The 16,199-nt window shown below is 46.4% G+C and overlaps 1 protein-coding gene across 3 annotated transcripts in view; it reads left to right on the forward strand.

The window, feature by feature from the left end:
- RNF130 (ring finger protein 130) overlaps window positions 1-16,199 on the forward strand; it is a 141,093-nt gene that overhangs the window by 75,910 nt on the left and 48,984 nt on the right. For all 3 annotated transcript variants that reach the window (XM_082723608.1, XM_082723609.1, XM_082723607.1), the window contains exons 4-6: window positions 5,771-5,842; window positions 7,640-7,722; window positions 14,722-14,818. In XM_082723608.1, the coding sequence (XP_082579734.1) occupies window positions 5,771-5,842; window positions 7,640-7,722; window positions 14,722-14,818 (252 nt within the window). The remainder of the gene's footprint in view (window positions 1-5,770; window positions 5,843-7,639; window positions 7,723-14,721; window positions 14,819-16,199) is intronic.

Genomic DNA, 16,199 nt, shown 5'->3' on the forward strand with positions numbered 1-16,199 from the left:
GCAATTAATACAAAATGGACAAACTCCATGAAAAACCCTTATGACCAAAACACATTCACGAAGAAAAGATAGGGGCGCCTGGGTGGTTCAGTGGTTTGGGCTGCTGCCTTCAGCTCGGGTCATGATCTCAGTGTCCTGGGATCGAGCCCCACATTGGGCTCTCTGCTCCGCAGGAAGCCTGCTTCCCTCTCTCTCTCTCTCTGCCTGCCTCTCTGCGTACTTGTGATCTCTGTCTGTCAAATAAATAAATAAAATCTTAAAAAAAAAGAAGAAGAAGAAGAAAAGATAACTAGCTCTGTATCTACCAGGAAAACTGCATTTGCATTTATAGTGTAAAACTTAGAAAGAACGAACTCCAGGCAGATGGTTTCTGTTGAGTTCTATCAAACATTTAAGGAAGAAATATACAAACTCCAGAAAATTGAAAAGGCAGGAATACCTCCCATTTCTTCCTGTAAAGCCAGCAACATCCTGATACCAGAACTAGACGAAAACATCACAAAACAGAAAACTGTAAACCAGAATCCCTCTTGAACAAAAATGGAAAAATTCTAAAGAAAATTTTAGCAAATAATACCCAACAATATATAAGAAGGCTAATTCATCATGACCAGGTGTGTTGATCCCAGGAATGCAAGGCTATTTAAACACTAAGAAATTAATTGATATAATTTCCCATACTAACAGACCCCAAAAAAAGAAAAGAAAACCATATTTCTCAGTAGATGGAGAAAAATCCCTTACGAAAATCCAACATTTCTTCCTGACTTTAAAACTTTTTTATAAACTAGGCATAAAAGGTAACTTCTTTAAACTGACAAGAGGCATCAATGGAAAACTAGCAGCTCGACCATCATATGAAATGGTGAGAGATCAGATGCTTCTTTTTAAGATTAGGAACAATAGAAGGATTTGTGCTTCGATGACTTTCATTTCCACATTGTGCTGCAAGTTCTAACCAGCACAACAAGGAATAAAGAACATAATGAGGGACTCCTGGGTGGCTCAGTTGATTAAGCGTCTGCCTTCTGCTCAGGTCATGATCTCAATCTCAGGGTCCTGGGATCAGGTCCTGCATCTGGCTTCCTGCTCATTGGGGAGTCTGCTTCTCCCTCTGCCTGCCACTTCCACTGCTTGTGCGCTTGCTAACTCTCTCTCTCTCTGAGAAATAAATAAAATATTTTTAAAATAAATAAATAAAGGTGCCCATATCAGAAATGAATAAGTAGGTGCCTCTGGGTGGCTCAGTCGGTTAAGAATCCCACTCTTGATTTTAGCTCATATCATGATCTCAGGGTTGTGAGATCAAGTCCCACTTTGGGCTCCACACTGGGCACAGAGCCTACTTGATATTCTCTCTCCCCCTCACCCACTCTCCCTCCTCTGCTCACTCTCATTTGCTCTCTCTTTAAAAAAAAAGAAATGAATAAGTAAAGCAGTTTTCATTCACAAAGAACATTAACATCTATTTAGAAAATTTGGTGGTGTCTATAAAAAGCCTGTCAGAACTAATAAATGGGCTTAGCAAGGTTGAGAGATATAATACAAAAATCAATTTTATTTCCATATGAGTACTGGATGAGAATTGAATTTTTTAAGTACCATTTCCATTAGCATCAAACAAAATAAACAGGAAATTGTTAGAGATCTGACAAAAGATGTGTAAGACCTGTACAGTGAAAACTATAAATATTGGTGAGAGAAATTAAATAAGAACTAATCAGATGGAGAGATATACAGTGTTCAAGGGAAGACTCAGTGCTAGTTAGATGTCACTTCTCCCCAAATTGATCAATGCATTTGATCATAATTTGATCAATCCTAATGTAAATCCCAGATAACTTTTTTTATAGAAATTGACAAGCTTAACCTAAAATTCTTAGGGAACACACTGGATCAAGAACAACCAAAAGGATGTTGGAAAGAAGGGGAAAAAAAAGTTGGAGGTGTAACACTGATTTCAAATTCGTTTTTACAAAGCACTACAAGAAATTAATAACTATAAGAAATTAATGAGTGTGATATTTGCTTAGTAATAGATACATGCTACAAAATAGTGTTCATACACAAACCCACACATTTATGGGCAAATGGATTTTGCCAAATTTACAAGGCAGTTCAGTGGAGAAAGATGAGTTTATGATGCTGGAACCATTGTGTATCATATGCCAAAAACAAACCTGTGCTCAGGACCTCACAACCATATACAAAATTAACTCAGTATGGATCAGAGGCCTATGTACAAAACCTAAACAATAAACCTTCTAGAAAATAGGGAAAATGCTTGTAATCTTGGGATAGGCAAAAATTACTTAGATATGATACCAGAGTACAGTCCACAAGTGAAAAATTGATAAACTGACCATCAAAATTAAGAACTTTTGCCACAAAATGAGATTAAATGTATGCAAAAAGAATGGGATCTAGAATATGTAATATAGGGGCACCTGTGTGGCTCAGTCTGTGAGTGGCTGAGTCTGATTGAGCCTCCAGCACTTGATTTCAGCTCAGGTCGTGCTCTTGGGGTTATGACATTGAGCCCCACGTCAGGCTCCCCACTCAGTAGGGAGTCTGCTTGAGATTCACTCTCACTCCTCTCCCTGTGTTCCTCCCCCACCAAAATAAATAAATAAATCTTTTAAAAATATATGTAGTATACTGTCAAATCAATAATAAGAGAACATACAACTGCATAGAAAAACAGGCAAAAGATTCAGACACTTCACCAGAGAAATATGCAGATGGCAAACAAGTACATGAAAAGGTGCTCACCATCGTTAGTCGTTAGGGAAATGCAAACTTGAGCTACAGTGAGATACCACTACATGCCTCTTAGTGATTACAATCAGATGGAAAAGACTGACCACCCAAGTGTTGGTGAGGATGTGGAGGAAGTGGGATTTTCATACACAGCTTGTGGAGACATAAAAATGGCCCACTCACATTGGAAGACACTTTGGTGGTCTCTTAAAAAGTCAAACACACTACCCTATTGCCAGTCTTCCCTACTGTGTAAAGTATTTACCCCAGAGAACAGAAAGTGCATGTCCTCACGAAGACTTGTGCAAGTCCGTAAGGTGGTTTTCAGCTTTATTCATTGTAGCCCAAACCTGGCAAACAATACAAAAGTTCCATCAATAGGGTAAAAGATAAATTGCTGTGTATCTGTACAGTGGGATACTACATAGAGTAAAAAAGCAATGAACTGTTGACACTTGCAGTAACATGGATTAATCTAAAGATAATTATGATGAATGAAAGAAACCATATACAAAATAGTATGTAGTGTATCGTATTTATGTAAAACTCTGAAAAATATAAAGTACAGTAGCAGAAAGTAGGCAGTGGACAGAAGCCATGATGGGAAGAAGGAATTAGAAAGAGGCACAAGGAAATTGGGGAATGATAGATACAGTGTCTTAATGGTAGTCATGGTTTTGAGGGACATGTCAAAATATCAAATTGTAGGGGCACCCAGGTGGCTCAGTGGGTGAAGCCTCTGCCTTCAGCTCAGGTCATAATCCCAGGGTGTTGGGATCGAGTCCTGCATGGGGTTCTCTGCTCGGTGGGAGTCTGCTTCTTCCTCTGCCTGCTGCTATACCTGCTTGTGCTCTCTTTCTCTCTCCCTGTCAAATAAATAAATAAAAGCTTAGAAATATATATCTAATTGTACACTTCCAATATATGCAGTTTAAGTCAATTCTGTTTCCACAGGCTAAAAAGATATATATATGGTAGAGGAGACTCTCACAGACTAAGAGAAAATTGAAGGGAACAGCAACCAAATGCAATGTTTGTACTTTGTACCCTGAGTCAAGCCAACTATGTAAAAAGATATGTTGGGGATGCGCCTGGGTGGCCAATTGGGTGAATGGACAACTCTTATTTCCAGCTCAGGTCATGATCTCAGGATCATGAGATCAGGTTGGGCTCCACTCTCAGCCATGGTAGGGGTGAGGAGAGTCTCTAACTCCCTCTACTTCTCCCCTCCCGCACCCACATATGTGTGAGCTTGCGTGGTCTCTCTGTCAGATAAATCTTTTTTTTTAAATGGACTTTTTTGGGTGCCCAGGTGGCTCAGTTGGTTAACCAACTGCCTTCAGCTCAGCTCGTGATCCTGGAGTCTCGGGATTATGTCCTGCATCGGGATCCCAGCTCCACGGGAAGTCTGCTTCTCCTTCTGACCTCCCCTCTCAATCTCTCTGTCTCTCAAATAAAAAAATTAAATATTTAAGAAAAAATAAAAATAGACATTTTTAAGAGAGCTGGGGAAATTATAGTATAGTCTGAGCATTTGATAATGTTGATAAATTATTGTTAATTTTGTTAGATGAGACAGTGGCAGCAAATGAAAGCCCCTATCTATAAGACATAGTGACAGTTTTATGTGTGAAATGCTTTGTGATATGCTTTGAAATCCTCTAGCACAGTAAAGAGGAGGGGATAGATGGAAGGATGGAAAATATTGGTAAAACATTGATCATTGAAGCTGGATGATGGGTAGTTACATAGAAGTTCATTATTTTCTTTTGTGTATTTTTAAATTCCCCTAAATGTGTATGTTTCTATGATTTTTTTTTCATCCTCAGGATATAAAATCCAAGGTCTCCCCTTCTCTTAGCCCCCACCATCCCCCCTCAGGCTCAGCGTCTACCTCTTCTCACTGTTCAAGATCTGCTTGTGTGCAGAGTGACCACCTGTCTCAGCGTGCCTGTTTGCACCCACTGTCCCGTGTAATTACTGATAGGGCCCTCTGACTCCCAGAACGTTCTGTTTTGCACAGTCAGGTTTATGCTCATCCTAGCGATATCGAATAATTTCCTTCATAGTCCTGTGCTTCATGCCTATTTCTTTTTCTTAGGTTTCCTTTGTCCAGGAGGCCCCTCCTGTCCCCTGTGCTTTTCCTGATCGGATTCCTTCCCACTAGTGTTCCACATCTCTGCTCAGGGCTCCTTTCCTCAAGCCTTCCCTGACATCCCTCCTCTGCCCCGGCCCCCAACCCCCACCATGTTAGGCTGCCCCTCTGCGCCGCACACCACCCAGGCATTCTCTGCTGTGCAGCACTCAGTCACAGTATCTCCTGGTCTGTCCCCCGATTCACCTGGCATTTCGAGATTTGGGAGCACCGTCTTTCCCCCTCTGGGTCCTTGGTATCTAGCAATGTCTGCCCAAATGTGGGATCCATCCAGTCTCTGAGATTCTGTGACTTAACCCTTTCAGACAACTCACCCCTGGGAAGGTAAATGCACCTTGCTAAGCTCACGGAGCATTGTGGTGGTGGAGACAAAAGGAGAACTCGTGACTGCCTCTCTCCTGCCTCGCTGGGCACCATGCTGCACCACCGCGGGGGCATTGGAGGCTCGAATTTATCCTTCTGATTGTCCCAGAGCCATGAGGGCCATGCTTGCGGCTCTGACAGGTGCACGAAGTAGATCTCGGTTAACACTGTAGTATTTCAGAGGTTTATTAAACACAGGGATGCAGCAGTGATTATGACCCTGTTGTTTTTTTCCCACTATATATACTCTTGAACTATTCAAGGTTCATTCAATGTTCAGGATAATTCAGTAATTCAATTCAGAAAGCTGAATCTATGGGAAAATTGCCAGTTTTTCTCTTTTTTTAATTGCTTTGTTAGAATCCTTTCCTGTGACATGACCTAGGGAATGTTATGGGATAACAGAGGCTTTATACATTTAACGACTTTAAAGTGAAGGACGTCATCTAGAGATCTCGCATTAATGTCTGTTTTTCTTTGTAATTGTCATAGCGTCGTCTTGGAGATGCTGCCAAGAAAGCCATCAGCAAATTGACCACCAGAACAGTAAAAAAGGGTGATAAGGTATGGTAGCGAAATAACTTTGACATTATAAAAACAGTAAAGTAGTTTCACCTTCGATTTGGTGGGAAAGAACACACCCTAATCATTTGTGCCTCTCTGGGTATACGATCTAGTGCTTCATTTTAGACTAGCCTCCCTTTGAACTCTTACCCGTAGCATGCCTCATTTGGAGGCCATCCCTAGAGTTTCTGACTCTCCTGGACTTGCAGTGCTCCTCCATTACCAGCTGCACTGGTCTCCTTACCCTAGCCGTGGTGTCGCACCGCAGCCAAGGATGCCTTCAGGCAGAGCCCTCATGGGTCAGTTGGTGCCCTCAGTGGCCAGGAGTATACGTCCTCTTCCCTGTGCTTCCTTTGTGTTTTAGTCCCTCACCAGTTCACCAGAGAGCTGGAGCCCCACATCTCCCGGGAGTGTCATTCACAAGGTGCTGCCCAGTGGGCCAGAGAGTTGGAAGAAAGCGCCCAGTGTGTCAGGGTTGGGCCCTTGGCGTGGGGAGACCGAGTGAGAAAGCCAGTGACTGAGGCCATGGCTGAGACGGCTCACCAGAGCTACCGGTCGGGCCTCGCATCACGTGGAGCCTGCTTCTGCTGCGTGAGGACCAAACAGCAGCTTGGGGTTGGAGCCAGCACGCCATGCATTCGGTTATCTAGAAGGAAAAGTTGTACCTCTACAGGCATAAGCCCAAAGCTGTTTTCTGCAGCGCACTCGGCTCTCACATTGTGATGAACAGCCCTGGGAGGGTAATTTCAGACAATTCTCCATCCTCTGTAGTTTCTCCATTTTCTTGACTTCACCCGTTTTTATTCCCACCCCCTTGATATGGCTCTGGAGGGTGGAGACCTTTTCAGTGAACACTAAGGGAAGAAACAGGTAAAAACATCAGCAGAAAGTAAAAGCAGCATCAGGACAGCAGCTGTCTAATCCCAGAGGGAATAGTCACCCTTTTGGCCTGGTGGCCTTCAGCTGCCACATCAATTGAAATTCCCCAGAGCTGGTCTAAACTACCCATCCTGTGTTGTCCTTCAGGCTAACACCAAATAGTCTTTCCTTATTCACACCAACACCTCTACCAAGTTTGCATCTCCTAGACCTACCCAGAGTTGTCCCACTGAGTTTCAGTCCTGGTGGCTCTGACACAGCAGGTTGTCTCCCCTTTCCTGGCTTACGTTCTGGTAGTGATCCACTTACGACAATTCAGGAAGTCCCTTCCTGGCATGGGCAAGGAAGGAAGCCAGTTAACCTGGGTGGCCGACCACCCGGCTGAGTCCTCCTGAGTGTCCACAAAGACCCAGGGTTGGGTCGGGCCATGATTGTTCTCTACCCCAGACCTGGGACCAGCTCCCATCCTTGGGGCTTGGTCTTTTGGGGTCTCACCATCTTTTCTGCCTGCACTCTGATACACGGTCAGAGGACGACCCACACTGTGGAGGGTGTGTGGGGAAACCCGCTGGCCCAGAGCCATGATGCCGCCGTGGTGGGGTGAGAGGAGGATGCCCACGGTGATGGTGTGTTTGAATCTTGAAACACAAGTAAAAATTCTACTTTCTAAGACCCTTCACAAATAGAATTAGCAGTAACTATTACAACATAGTTTCAAAACGAGGTAGAGGGGTTTTGGTACCATTTGGTTCAGTGCAGTTAAGCAACTGAAAACGTGAGAAGTGTTGGTAGCTGTTCACTTCCTAACGGTTTGCTCGCTGTGGGTGCCACGGGAAGATGCTCTGCTGGATTGTCTCCCCGTTTCTGTATGGCTTCTGTTCTAGCCTGTGACTCTCATGCCTGTGCTTCTTTTCACAGGAGACAGACCCCGACTTCGACCACTGCGCAGTCTGTATCGAGAGCTACAAGCAGAATGATGTGGTGCGGATTCTCCCCTGCAAGTATGTCCGCATCCTTTGTTTAAAACAGAGTGCTGCTTGTGGGGCACGCACGCCCCCCTCTCAGGGCGAGGGTCCCACTGGCTCTCGGCACCTGCTTGCCAGGCTCTGGCGGCAGGCAGGGGCGGGGCACCACATTACCTGTGAGCAGGGTAGCAGTCGGCAGGATCTGTGTGCCTCGCCACACACTGACAGCAGGCCTCCGCTGCTGGTGAGAAACTTGGGGAGAACCTTTGGGCACATCATAGCCTAAGACCATAACAGTCAAGAATGTTCAATTCTGGGACTCTCATGGGTTTCAAAAGGAACCCCTTGCTCCGCGTCCTGTTAAATCCCAGTGCATCACTAGGCCCTCCCGTGAAGGCTCTGTGGTGTTCACTTGTCGCCGGGAACCAAAACTCTAGGACTTGGACCAATCCTTCTGAACCTGGGTTACTCGGACTGGCTGCTGGGCCAGGCCCTCTGCTGGATGCCCTTGAGATTACTGTCCTGTGCCAGGGTCCGTGCTTTTCTCCCCGCTGTACCTGAGGGACAAGAACCCTCCTGGTAGATGCCGGGGTCTCATGGTCCAGAAACAGGGGAGTCCGAGTAAAGATCTGCCTTTTCTGCTCTGTATATCGGGCCACATTCACTCGTGTGTGGAGCTCTAAATAGAGCAAATGTTCTTTAGAAGCATGTCAAATGGAAAAAATACAAATTCGCCTACTGAGAAGCCTCAAATCAAAGGCTTTAACTCTTCTTTTTCTGCTCCCTTAAAACATAACCACGCTGACCACTTATTAACACAGAACATGTGAACAAATGAAATAATTGTCAGTGGTTATCTCCATGAGGCTGCCGGTACCATTTTCTTTCCAAAGTCATCGATTTTAAACCTAGAGAGATCTGTGAGGGTTTTTGTTTTTTTCCTTAATCATAGAACTTAAGAATAATTCCATATGCTGAAACAGAAAACCAGCTTCTAGAATTCAAGTCAATCTAGTTTACTTATAAAGGAAAATCTACAAAACTAACAGTACATTTCCTGTAGAAAATTAAATTGCATAATTAGCATATTTCCTTCAGCTGCCATCAGGTATGGTTTAAAACGTGAGGCTGGAGGAAATACACATCCAAATACAAACCAGGAAGATCAGTAGGTACAGTATAAAGCATTACCCACTCTTAGCTGGTTTTAAACCTGTTTTCACCTGCACAGATCTCTGACACCAGAATCACCAGGAAGAGGCGAAGTCTTTCCAAATTCTGTCTTCCTATTTCAGGCCAGGGTCCCTCTCACCCCCCCAGAGGGACCATCTGGACGGAAGAACAAAGGCCTCTGAAGCCAATCGTGGTTGTTACTAGCTCAAGAGTGTCTTCCTCAGGGGGGGCCTCCGCCAAAAATAGACTACTCTGGAAGCTTGCTCACCCTCCTCCCCGCCTCCTGAGCACTGGCTGTTCCAAAGTTTGATTCTTCGTTCTCCTTTTTCTTAACTTAATCCAGTGCTCTCCAAACCAGACGGTGTGTCGGAATCCGTGGGGAGTGTTAAGAAAAACACAACCCAGAGCCTGGGCCTATGGCTCATAATAGTCACCTGAGCAGCACTCCACAGTGTGCCCCTCCATCCCGGGCCTCGCCCTTCTGTGGCTGTGCCTGTGGCTGCGGTCTGCTTTTGGATGTTAGAATTCTGGCAAACTTCACGACATTTCTCTGTGCCCGCTGTTAGGGCACTACGTCCTCGGTGGGTTGTGTTCTGTTGCTGCCTCCTTGTCTGACGCTCTGCCCAAGTCCCCCTTCTGCTCTGGGGCCGGGTGCTCTCCATTACACGTACTCCTGAAGCCTCAGCAAGTGGTAGCCTTCTCTGCTCAGCACAGCCGTTTACCTCACTGAAATGGTACCAACAGCAGGATTCTCAGGTATAGGAAAAATTAACCTTGTACGTCGAGCAACGTTCTATGGGACCGGAATCAACAGCTTCCCACCCAGAGCAAGGTTTCTGAGCCTTGGTACTGTTGACCTTTGGGACCACATGATTCTTTGGTATCCTTTGGGGTCGGGGGTGGGGCAGCTGGCCTGTGCATCACAGGATCTTTAGCGGTGTCCCTGGCCGCCCCGCCGAGAGGCCCGCAGCAGCCCCTACACACAGTCAAGGCAACCACTCACATAGAGGGTGGCCTCGGCCAGATCTCCCATCTTCACTTCACATATTCCCCACACCTCTGGTTTCTGGGGGACCCCCTCTAGGATACTTACAGATGAATTTGGGCTGTGGGTTGCTACCTCCTTTCTTCCCTCTGCCTGGGACATCCTGCCCTTCCTCTTTTGTCTGTAGGGCTTTGGAACAGAGCAGAAGGGTGACTCTGCTACCTCTCCCTTGAGCGTACTGGCGCCTCCCTGCCTCCCTGCCTCCCATGGGACTCTGTCTGCCCCACCCCCCACCCCAGCTGGGCCTGGAATGTTGCACAGAGCACCTGTCTCTTTCCCTGGTTGGCTCTCCTTATTCATTCTCCTTTAAACACTGTGGCTCATCCCTTTGTTCCTCACTCTGGCCAGATAGCTTCCCCCACAGCTTCACGGACAAAGTTGTGGTTGTTTGACCCCAAAATTCCCTCCGCTTCCCGGCCTCAAGCTTTCGGTGCTCCTGCCTCCCCACCCAGCCTTGCAGTGTCCCTTCCGATCAGGATGGCGGCGGGCTCCTTTTGTTCTGACACACTCTTTCCACCCCAGCTTCCCCGTGCCCAGGGAACCTTACTCTGCTGACTCTGCCCCTGCCAGTTTTTGTTCTTTCGGTCTATACGCCAACATTTCATCATATTCAAGCCCGTCCAGTGCCATTGTCATAAGCCATTGCTAAACACCATCCTGCGGCTGCTCCCTTCACGGCCAGACTTTAGAAAGGAGCTGTGCTCACTGTCCCTTCTTCACTTGAGTGAGGAACCAAGGAAAGCCCAGGTGCCTTTGTTTCTATCCATCCTTAATTTTTTTTTTTTTTAAAGATTTTATTTATTTCTTTGACAGAGAGAAAGAGCACAAGTAGCAGAGAGGCAGGCAGAGAAAGTAGGAGAAGCAGGCACCCTGCCGAGCAGAGAGCCCGATGCAGGGCTCAATCCCAGGACCCTGGGATCATGACCGGAGCCGAAGGCAGACGCTTAACCGACTGAGCCACCCAGAGGCCCCTCCATCCTTAATTTTTAACAAGCTTCTCTGCAGACTGAACTTAGACTTTCTATCTAGAGAGAGCAGAGCTCATGCATTGCTGCCTTTTTACTGCATGACCTTTCTTTTTCCTCTTCCGTCATATTAGTTTACTGTGGACAGATGGCTCTTGGCCTCGTTTGAGCGCCTCCTGCTTGTGTCCGTTGATTACAGCTGATCATCCTTGGAAGTTAGCCAGCACGTCTTAGAAACTGTCACCTTATTTAGACCTCTTATTTAAAGGTCAACCACAACATTCTTTTAGTAGTTAAAAATACTTTTCAGAAGTCAAGGGCCATCGCTCAGATCACCATGTGTCCAGGATGCTACGTAGGGAGCCTAAAAGGGGTCCATCCTCTGGCCACTGCGTCAGGCATCACGGGCGTATCCCCACCTTGAGGGAGAGCCTGTTCCAGCAGTGTCTGCTGCCAGCCTGGCAAGGGGGAAGAGTTCTCATCTCTGACCTTTCATAATTCTGGATCCCTCTATATTTGCCAGGCTCTTGCACAGTACCAAGAGGAGCTGGAAAAACCACTCAGCTCCAGTGCACCCTCCTCTCCCCACCTCCGGCCATTGCTCTGCCCTCTCCAGTTTGTGAGCTGTGCAGGAAGTAGGAAAGAGGAGGGTGCCCTACTACTGGTTTCACTCTGCATTCTGTACCCCAGAGCATTTCTTGCAGGAATAAAGAGCTTTTTTCCCGAAGTTCTGATCTGCTTGTTCTTTCCACGTTTCACTGGTCCTCGGCGCATCTCCTGCTTTCACGTGTACTCTGACTGCTCGAATCTTTTATCACAGTGGGAAGGGCTTCTCTGGCTGGCCCCTGGAGCCACCCACTGAGGTGACTATGTGGGCCCAGGGTACACCTGTGAGCTAGTCAGACATCGCTGGTGCTGGGCATGCTGGCACTAGAGGCCTGCACACATGTTCTTACCACTTGTTGGGCTAGTGTGGGAAACGTTAGCATGACTTTGGCTGAGCACGTGTTTAATGGTACCTTGCATTTGCACGCCGCTGGGGGTTTTCTAAATATTCTACGACAGCTCATCACTTGCCGCTCCAAACAGCTCATGCCTTCGCCTCTAGGCCTGGCAGCTCCATGCTGATACAGCCAGGAGGCGGGCTCAGACTGGGGAGGCAGAAGTGTGTCTGGGAGGAATGGGCGGGCCACCGCCGAGCTTTGTGCAGCAGTGACACAAGAGGGGAAGGGGATGGGTGAGGAGGGCAAGAAGGAACACAGGGCAGTTACCCACCAAGATAGCAGCAGTGGCCCCGAGGAGGCAGGGGGTCTGCATCAGAGGGCCTGTGGGTGAACAGGGAAGCTGCGGGGCCGTTTTCAGACAAGAGGGGCATGTGTGGGAGCCAGGCTGACAACCTCCGCATCTCCCCACAAGGTGAGGTGCAGGAACCGGGCTCTCGGGGACTCTGTCGAAGGAGGGAGTGGGTAGGTGGCTGACTGGGGTTGGGGTGGTCAAGAGGAGAAACACAGGGTACACACACAGTCACAAGGAAAAGATTTTTTTAGTTTAAGGAAAAAAACTTAATTTCTTCAGATTTGGGGTCAGCTAGGGAAGGGAGACGTTCTGAGTTTCTCCCTGGAGACCCAGTTAGTCATAGTTGTCCATTACTGTACTGCAAGGGGGGATGGAGGGACAGTCCTTTACATCAACAAACCTCAAAGGGAACAGTTTAAAACCCCAACATAGGGAAAACCTGTGTATAACTAAAGTTAAGGAACAGATAAACAAAGAACACTCAGCTCATGCAGCTTTAAAAATTAAATATGGGATTATACCATCTTTTTCTGAACAACCAGTAATAGAAATGAAAGGCATTTCTATAGTAGGCTAAGAAAAAAAGAAAAGTGAAAATGCTAATGATGGACAGCCAGGAGAGCAAACCACCATTTGCCCCCCAGGCTGGGGCTACTTGCTGAAACCAGGGTCTCTGCAAACAGCTGATGCCAGTGGACCCATCACAGGTCACGCAGCCTCTTCTCTCCTGTCACCTGCCAACCACCCAAAGTCCATCATCCACCCCACATGAAGCTGGCCTCCATCACCTGTCCCACTAACCAACCCGGCACTAACCAGACCTTCAGAGGTCTATAGGTCAGAGGTTAGGCAGATACACCCTTGTGAGGTGAAAGATCCTGTCACTTAGTCGACCTAAAGGGGTCTTATCCCCAGAAAGATTAGAAGCCTTATGCTAGTCTTTACCAGACTATAGTGAACTCTGGCACAGTTGACAGCTGCTGGGGTATGGGGCCCTGCAGGCAAGAGCCCTTCCCCTCACCCCCTGAACCCCTCCCCCCAATCCAAGCACTCTCCTACGAGGATAGCAGAACAAGAAGGGGATGTGCTTTGTGTGTACTAAATGAATTTCGGGCTCACCTATGGTTTGATGACTTTTGCCCCTTGAGTAAAAACCTGCAGGTTTAAATAAAAGCCAACTGGGACAAGGAAGTTCTGGTTCACTGCACTGATAAAATCAGTCTTCGAGATCTTTATTCTTCCCCGAAGAAGTGAGGGCAAAGTCACCAAGTGTCAGTAGGTGGGTGCAGATCCAGTGTTGAGGTTGAAGCTGTAAGCATGCATGTTTCTTCCAAATCCCAAGTAAAGCAGCAAGATGTTTAGACCCCTTCCTAATTTGATAAAACTGCATTTTTAAGCAGCTGCATATAATTATAAGCCACACATAAATTACAGATTCACAAAGTTGTAAAGGCGTACCATGTTTCCATCTGATATCTTTCTTGAAATTTCTTTTATCTTATCTTGAGACTCCAAGTGTAGTTCCTCTGAGGTGCCCAGGCTATGTGTCCTGGCACCCGCCTCTCTCCCTCTCTGGCCTGGACTCTGGGGCCTCATTTTAGCTTCTACCAGCTGCCATTGGGAGTCCTTGAACTTGAGAAGTGATTGCTACAGCTCCCTCAAAGTCTCCCTTCCACAAGGCACAGGTCCTTTTTTAAGAATGCAAGACTCTGTGACTGCTTTTCCATCACAAGACTGACTTTCCACTTTCCTGAGTGAAAAAAAAAAATCACCCATCCTTTCTCTCTCCCCTTGACATTTCCACTGAAAACTGTTGGCTCAGTGTCACCGTATTCCTAGGCACCCTTCATCTTTAAAACACTCCTAACCACCTCATAACTTTCTTATTTATTTATTTATTTATTTATTTATTTATATTTTTATTTATTTGAGAGAGACAGTGAGAGAGAGCATGAGAGGTGAGAAGGTCAGAGGGAGAAAAGACTTCCCGTGGAGCTGGGAGCCCAATGTGGGACTCAATCCTGAGACTCTAGGATCATGACCCAAGCCAAAGGCAGTTGCTCAACCAACTGAGCCACCCAGGTGCCCCTAACTTTCACATTTAAAACATTGCCTAGAAGTCTTCTTAAATAATGTTATAAATGACATGGAAACCAAGTTCCATGAATAATTCATGGTTGTGCAGAAAACTCTTCATTCAACCCTTGGTTTGTACCTTCTTCAGTTTCCCTTCTACTCTGGCTGTTGTATAAAGCATAAGTGATTGATAAGGTATAGTTTGTTCCATTCTTAAGGAAAATCCTGTTTCTTCAAATGCTAGAATAAAAAGACTGAACTGCCAAATACCACTTGCCTGTTTTTAGCATACAGATTGGGGTCAGGAGGTTTTCTGCCAGCTGTATTTTAATACATCCCCAATATTTTTCTCTTAGGACTTGCCGATATTTCCAAAAGGAGGGAGAAACAGACTAACTAAAATTCCATTTCTGGGTCTAACAGTTGTTCAGTATATAATCCATGATACAACTCTCCATTTCTTGTGTTTTGTTTTTATAGGCATGTTTTCCACAAGTCCTGCGTGGATCCCTGGCTTAGTGAACATTGTACCTGTCCAATGTGCAAACTTAATATTTTGAAGGCCCTGGGAATTGTGGTATGTTTCCTGTTTTGTCACTCCTTTTGTGTGGTGGTGTCTGCATATGAGCCAGCCAGCATGGGACAGGTGTGCAGTTAAGTCTCCCTAGAGAGCACAGCTTTCTCTGCCACACGGCCATTCTTCCACATTCTTAGAGTCCAACCCGTCTTGGGGAACTTCCAGAAGAGAAGATAAAGACCTGAACTAGTCCACTCGGAAGCCATTGGGTGGTGGAAATGCAGGGAAGAATGGCAACAGAGAGAGGGATGGGGTTTGCTTTCATTACAGGGTTGGGTGGGGGTTGTTTGTTTTGTTTTGTTATTAAGGGCTAGAAATAGAGACTTTTGACTTTGGTCCTATAGTAAATTTTTTCCTCATTCAGCATCTTATAAAACTATGTCATCACTTAAGTTTCGTTCTCTTGAATCTGGCTTCGCTCCCTGGTCAGCCACTGGACATGAAGGTGGGCGGTGAGCGCCTGGCAAGGCCTTTGGTCCAAGGCGACAGTCCTTCATTCAGCTCTGGCCAGGCAGGTCAGCACTGACTCACCAAGGACCTTGGGAGACTTCCTCCAGGTCGCCCTGGAGGACATAATCTGTCCAAAATTAATGCCCCTTCGAGGAAAATAAAATACTTGCTGGTCTCAAGAAAGAGTGGATGAATGATTTCCTTGTGGGACCAGACGTTTGGTGTGTCCAGCCGATGAGTTGCTCATTTTAGCTTTGCAACCCAAAGCTCATCTGAGAAATCCCACATGAAATATGCCATCGGTCAACACCCGAGTGGTCCAGGCGGGCAGTGTGGCTCCTCCCAGCTCCAGAGACCATGTCACTGATATAGTTGAACATAGGGTTACTCTTCCTCAGAATGGCTGACACTGGACCAGATCATTCCATCAGGGTGGGGGGCATCCTGTGCCCCGTAGAGTGTCCCCCCACATCCTTGGCGGCTCCCAAAGGCTAGTAGTCACAGTCACTCACCAGTCACACAGTCCAAATGTGTCCAGACGTGGGGAATAGTCACCGCCCATGGGAAGTGTTTAGCATAGAACATCCGCCCTGATATCTGATGTGTGGCAGATGTTTCCAGAAGTATTAACTTTGCCTCTTTTGGTTGATGTGGTTGGTTTGCCTTCAGTCCTGTTCTTTGAAGTACAGACACATCTCCCTGTGTTTTTAAAGAACATCCTTCTGGAGTCTATTACAAGCTCTCATAATTTTAAATCTAAAAGCCATAGTAAACCTCTTCTGACTGGGTATCATTCTAAGCATTTTCCTCTGGCTGTGGGGCAATCTAGAGCAGTTCTTCTACCCAGGAAGCCATTGTTGTGGGTCTCGTTAGCTGTCACTTCTCCATTCTTGAGCTCCTCTCCGCCATCCTTCCCTACTCTGCTTCCAGT

This window comes from Mustela nivalis (assembly GCF_964662115.1).
Source record: "Mustela nivalis genome assembly, chromosome: 3".
In the NCBI taxonomy this organism is placed as follows: Eukaryota; Metazoa; Chordata; class Mammalia; order Carnivora; family Mustelidae; genus Mustela; species Mustela nivalis.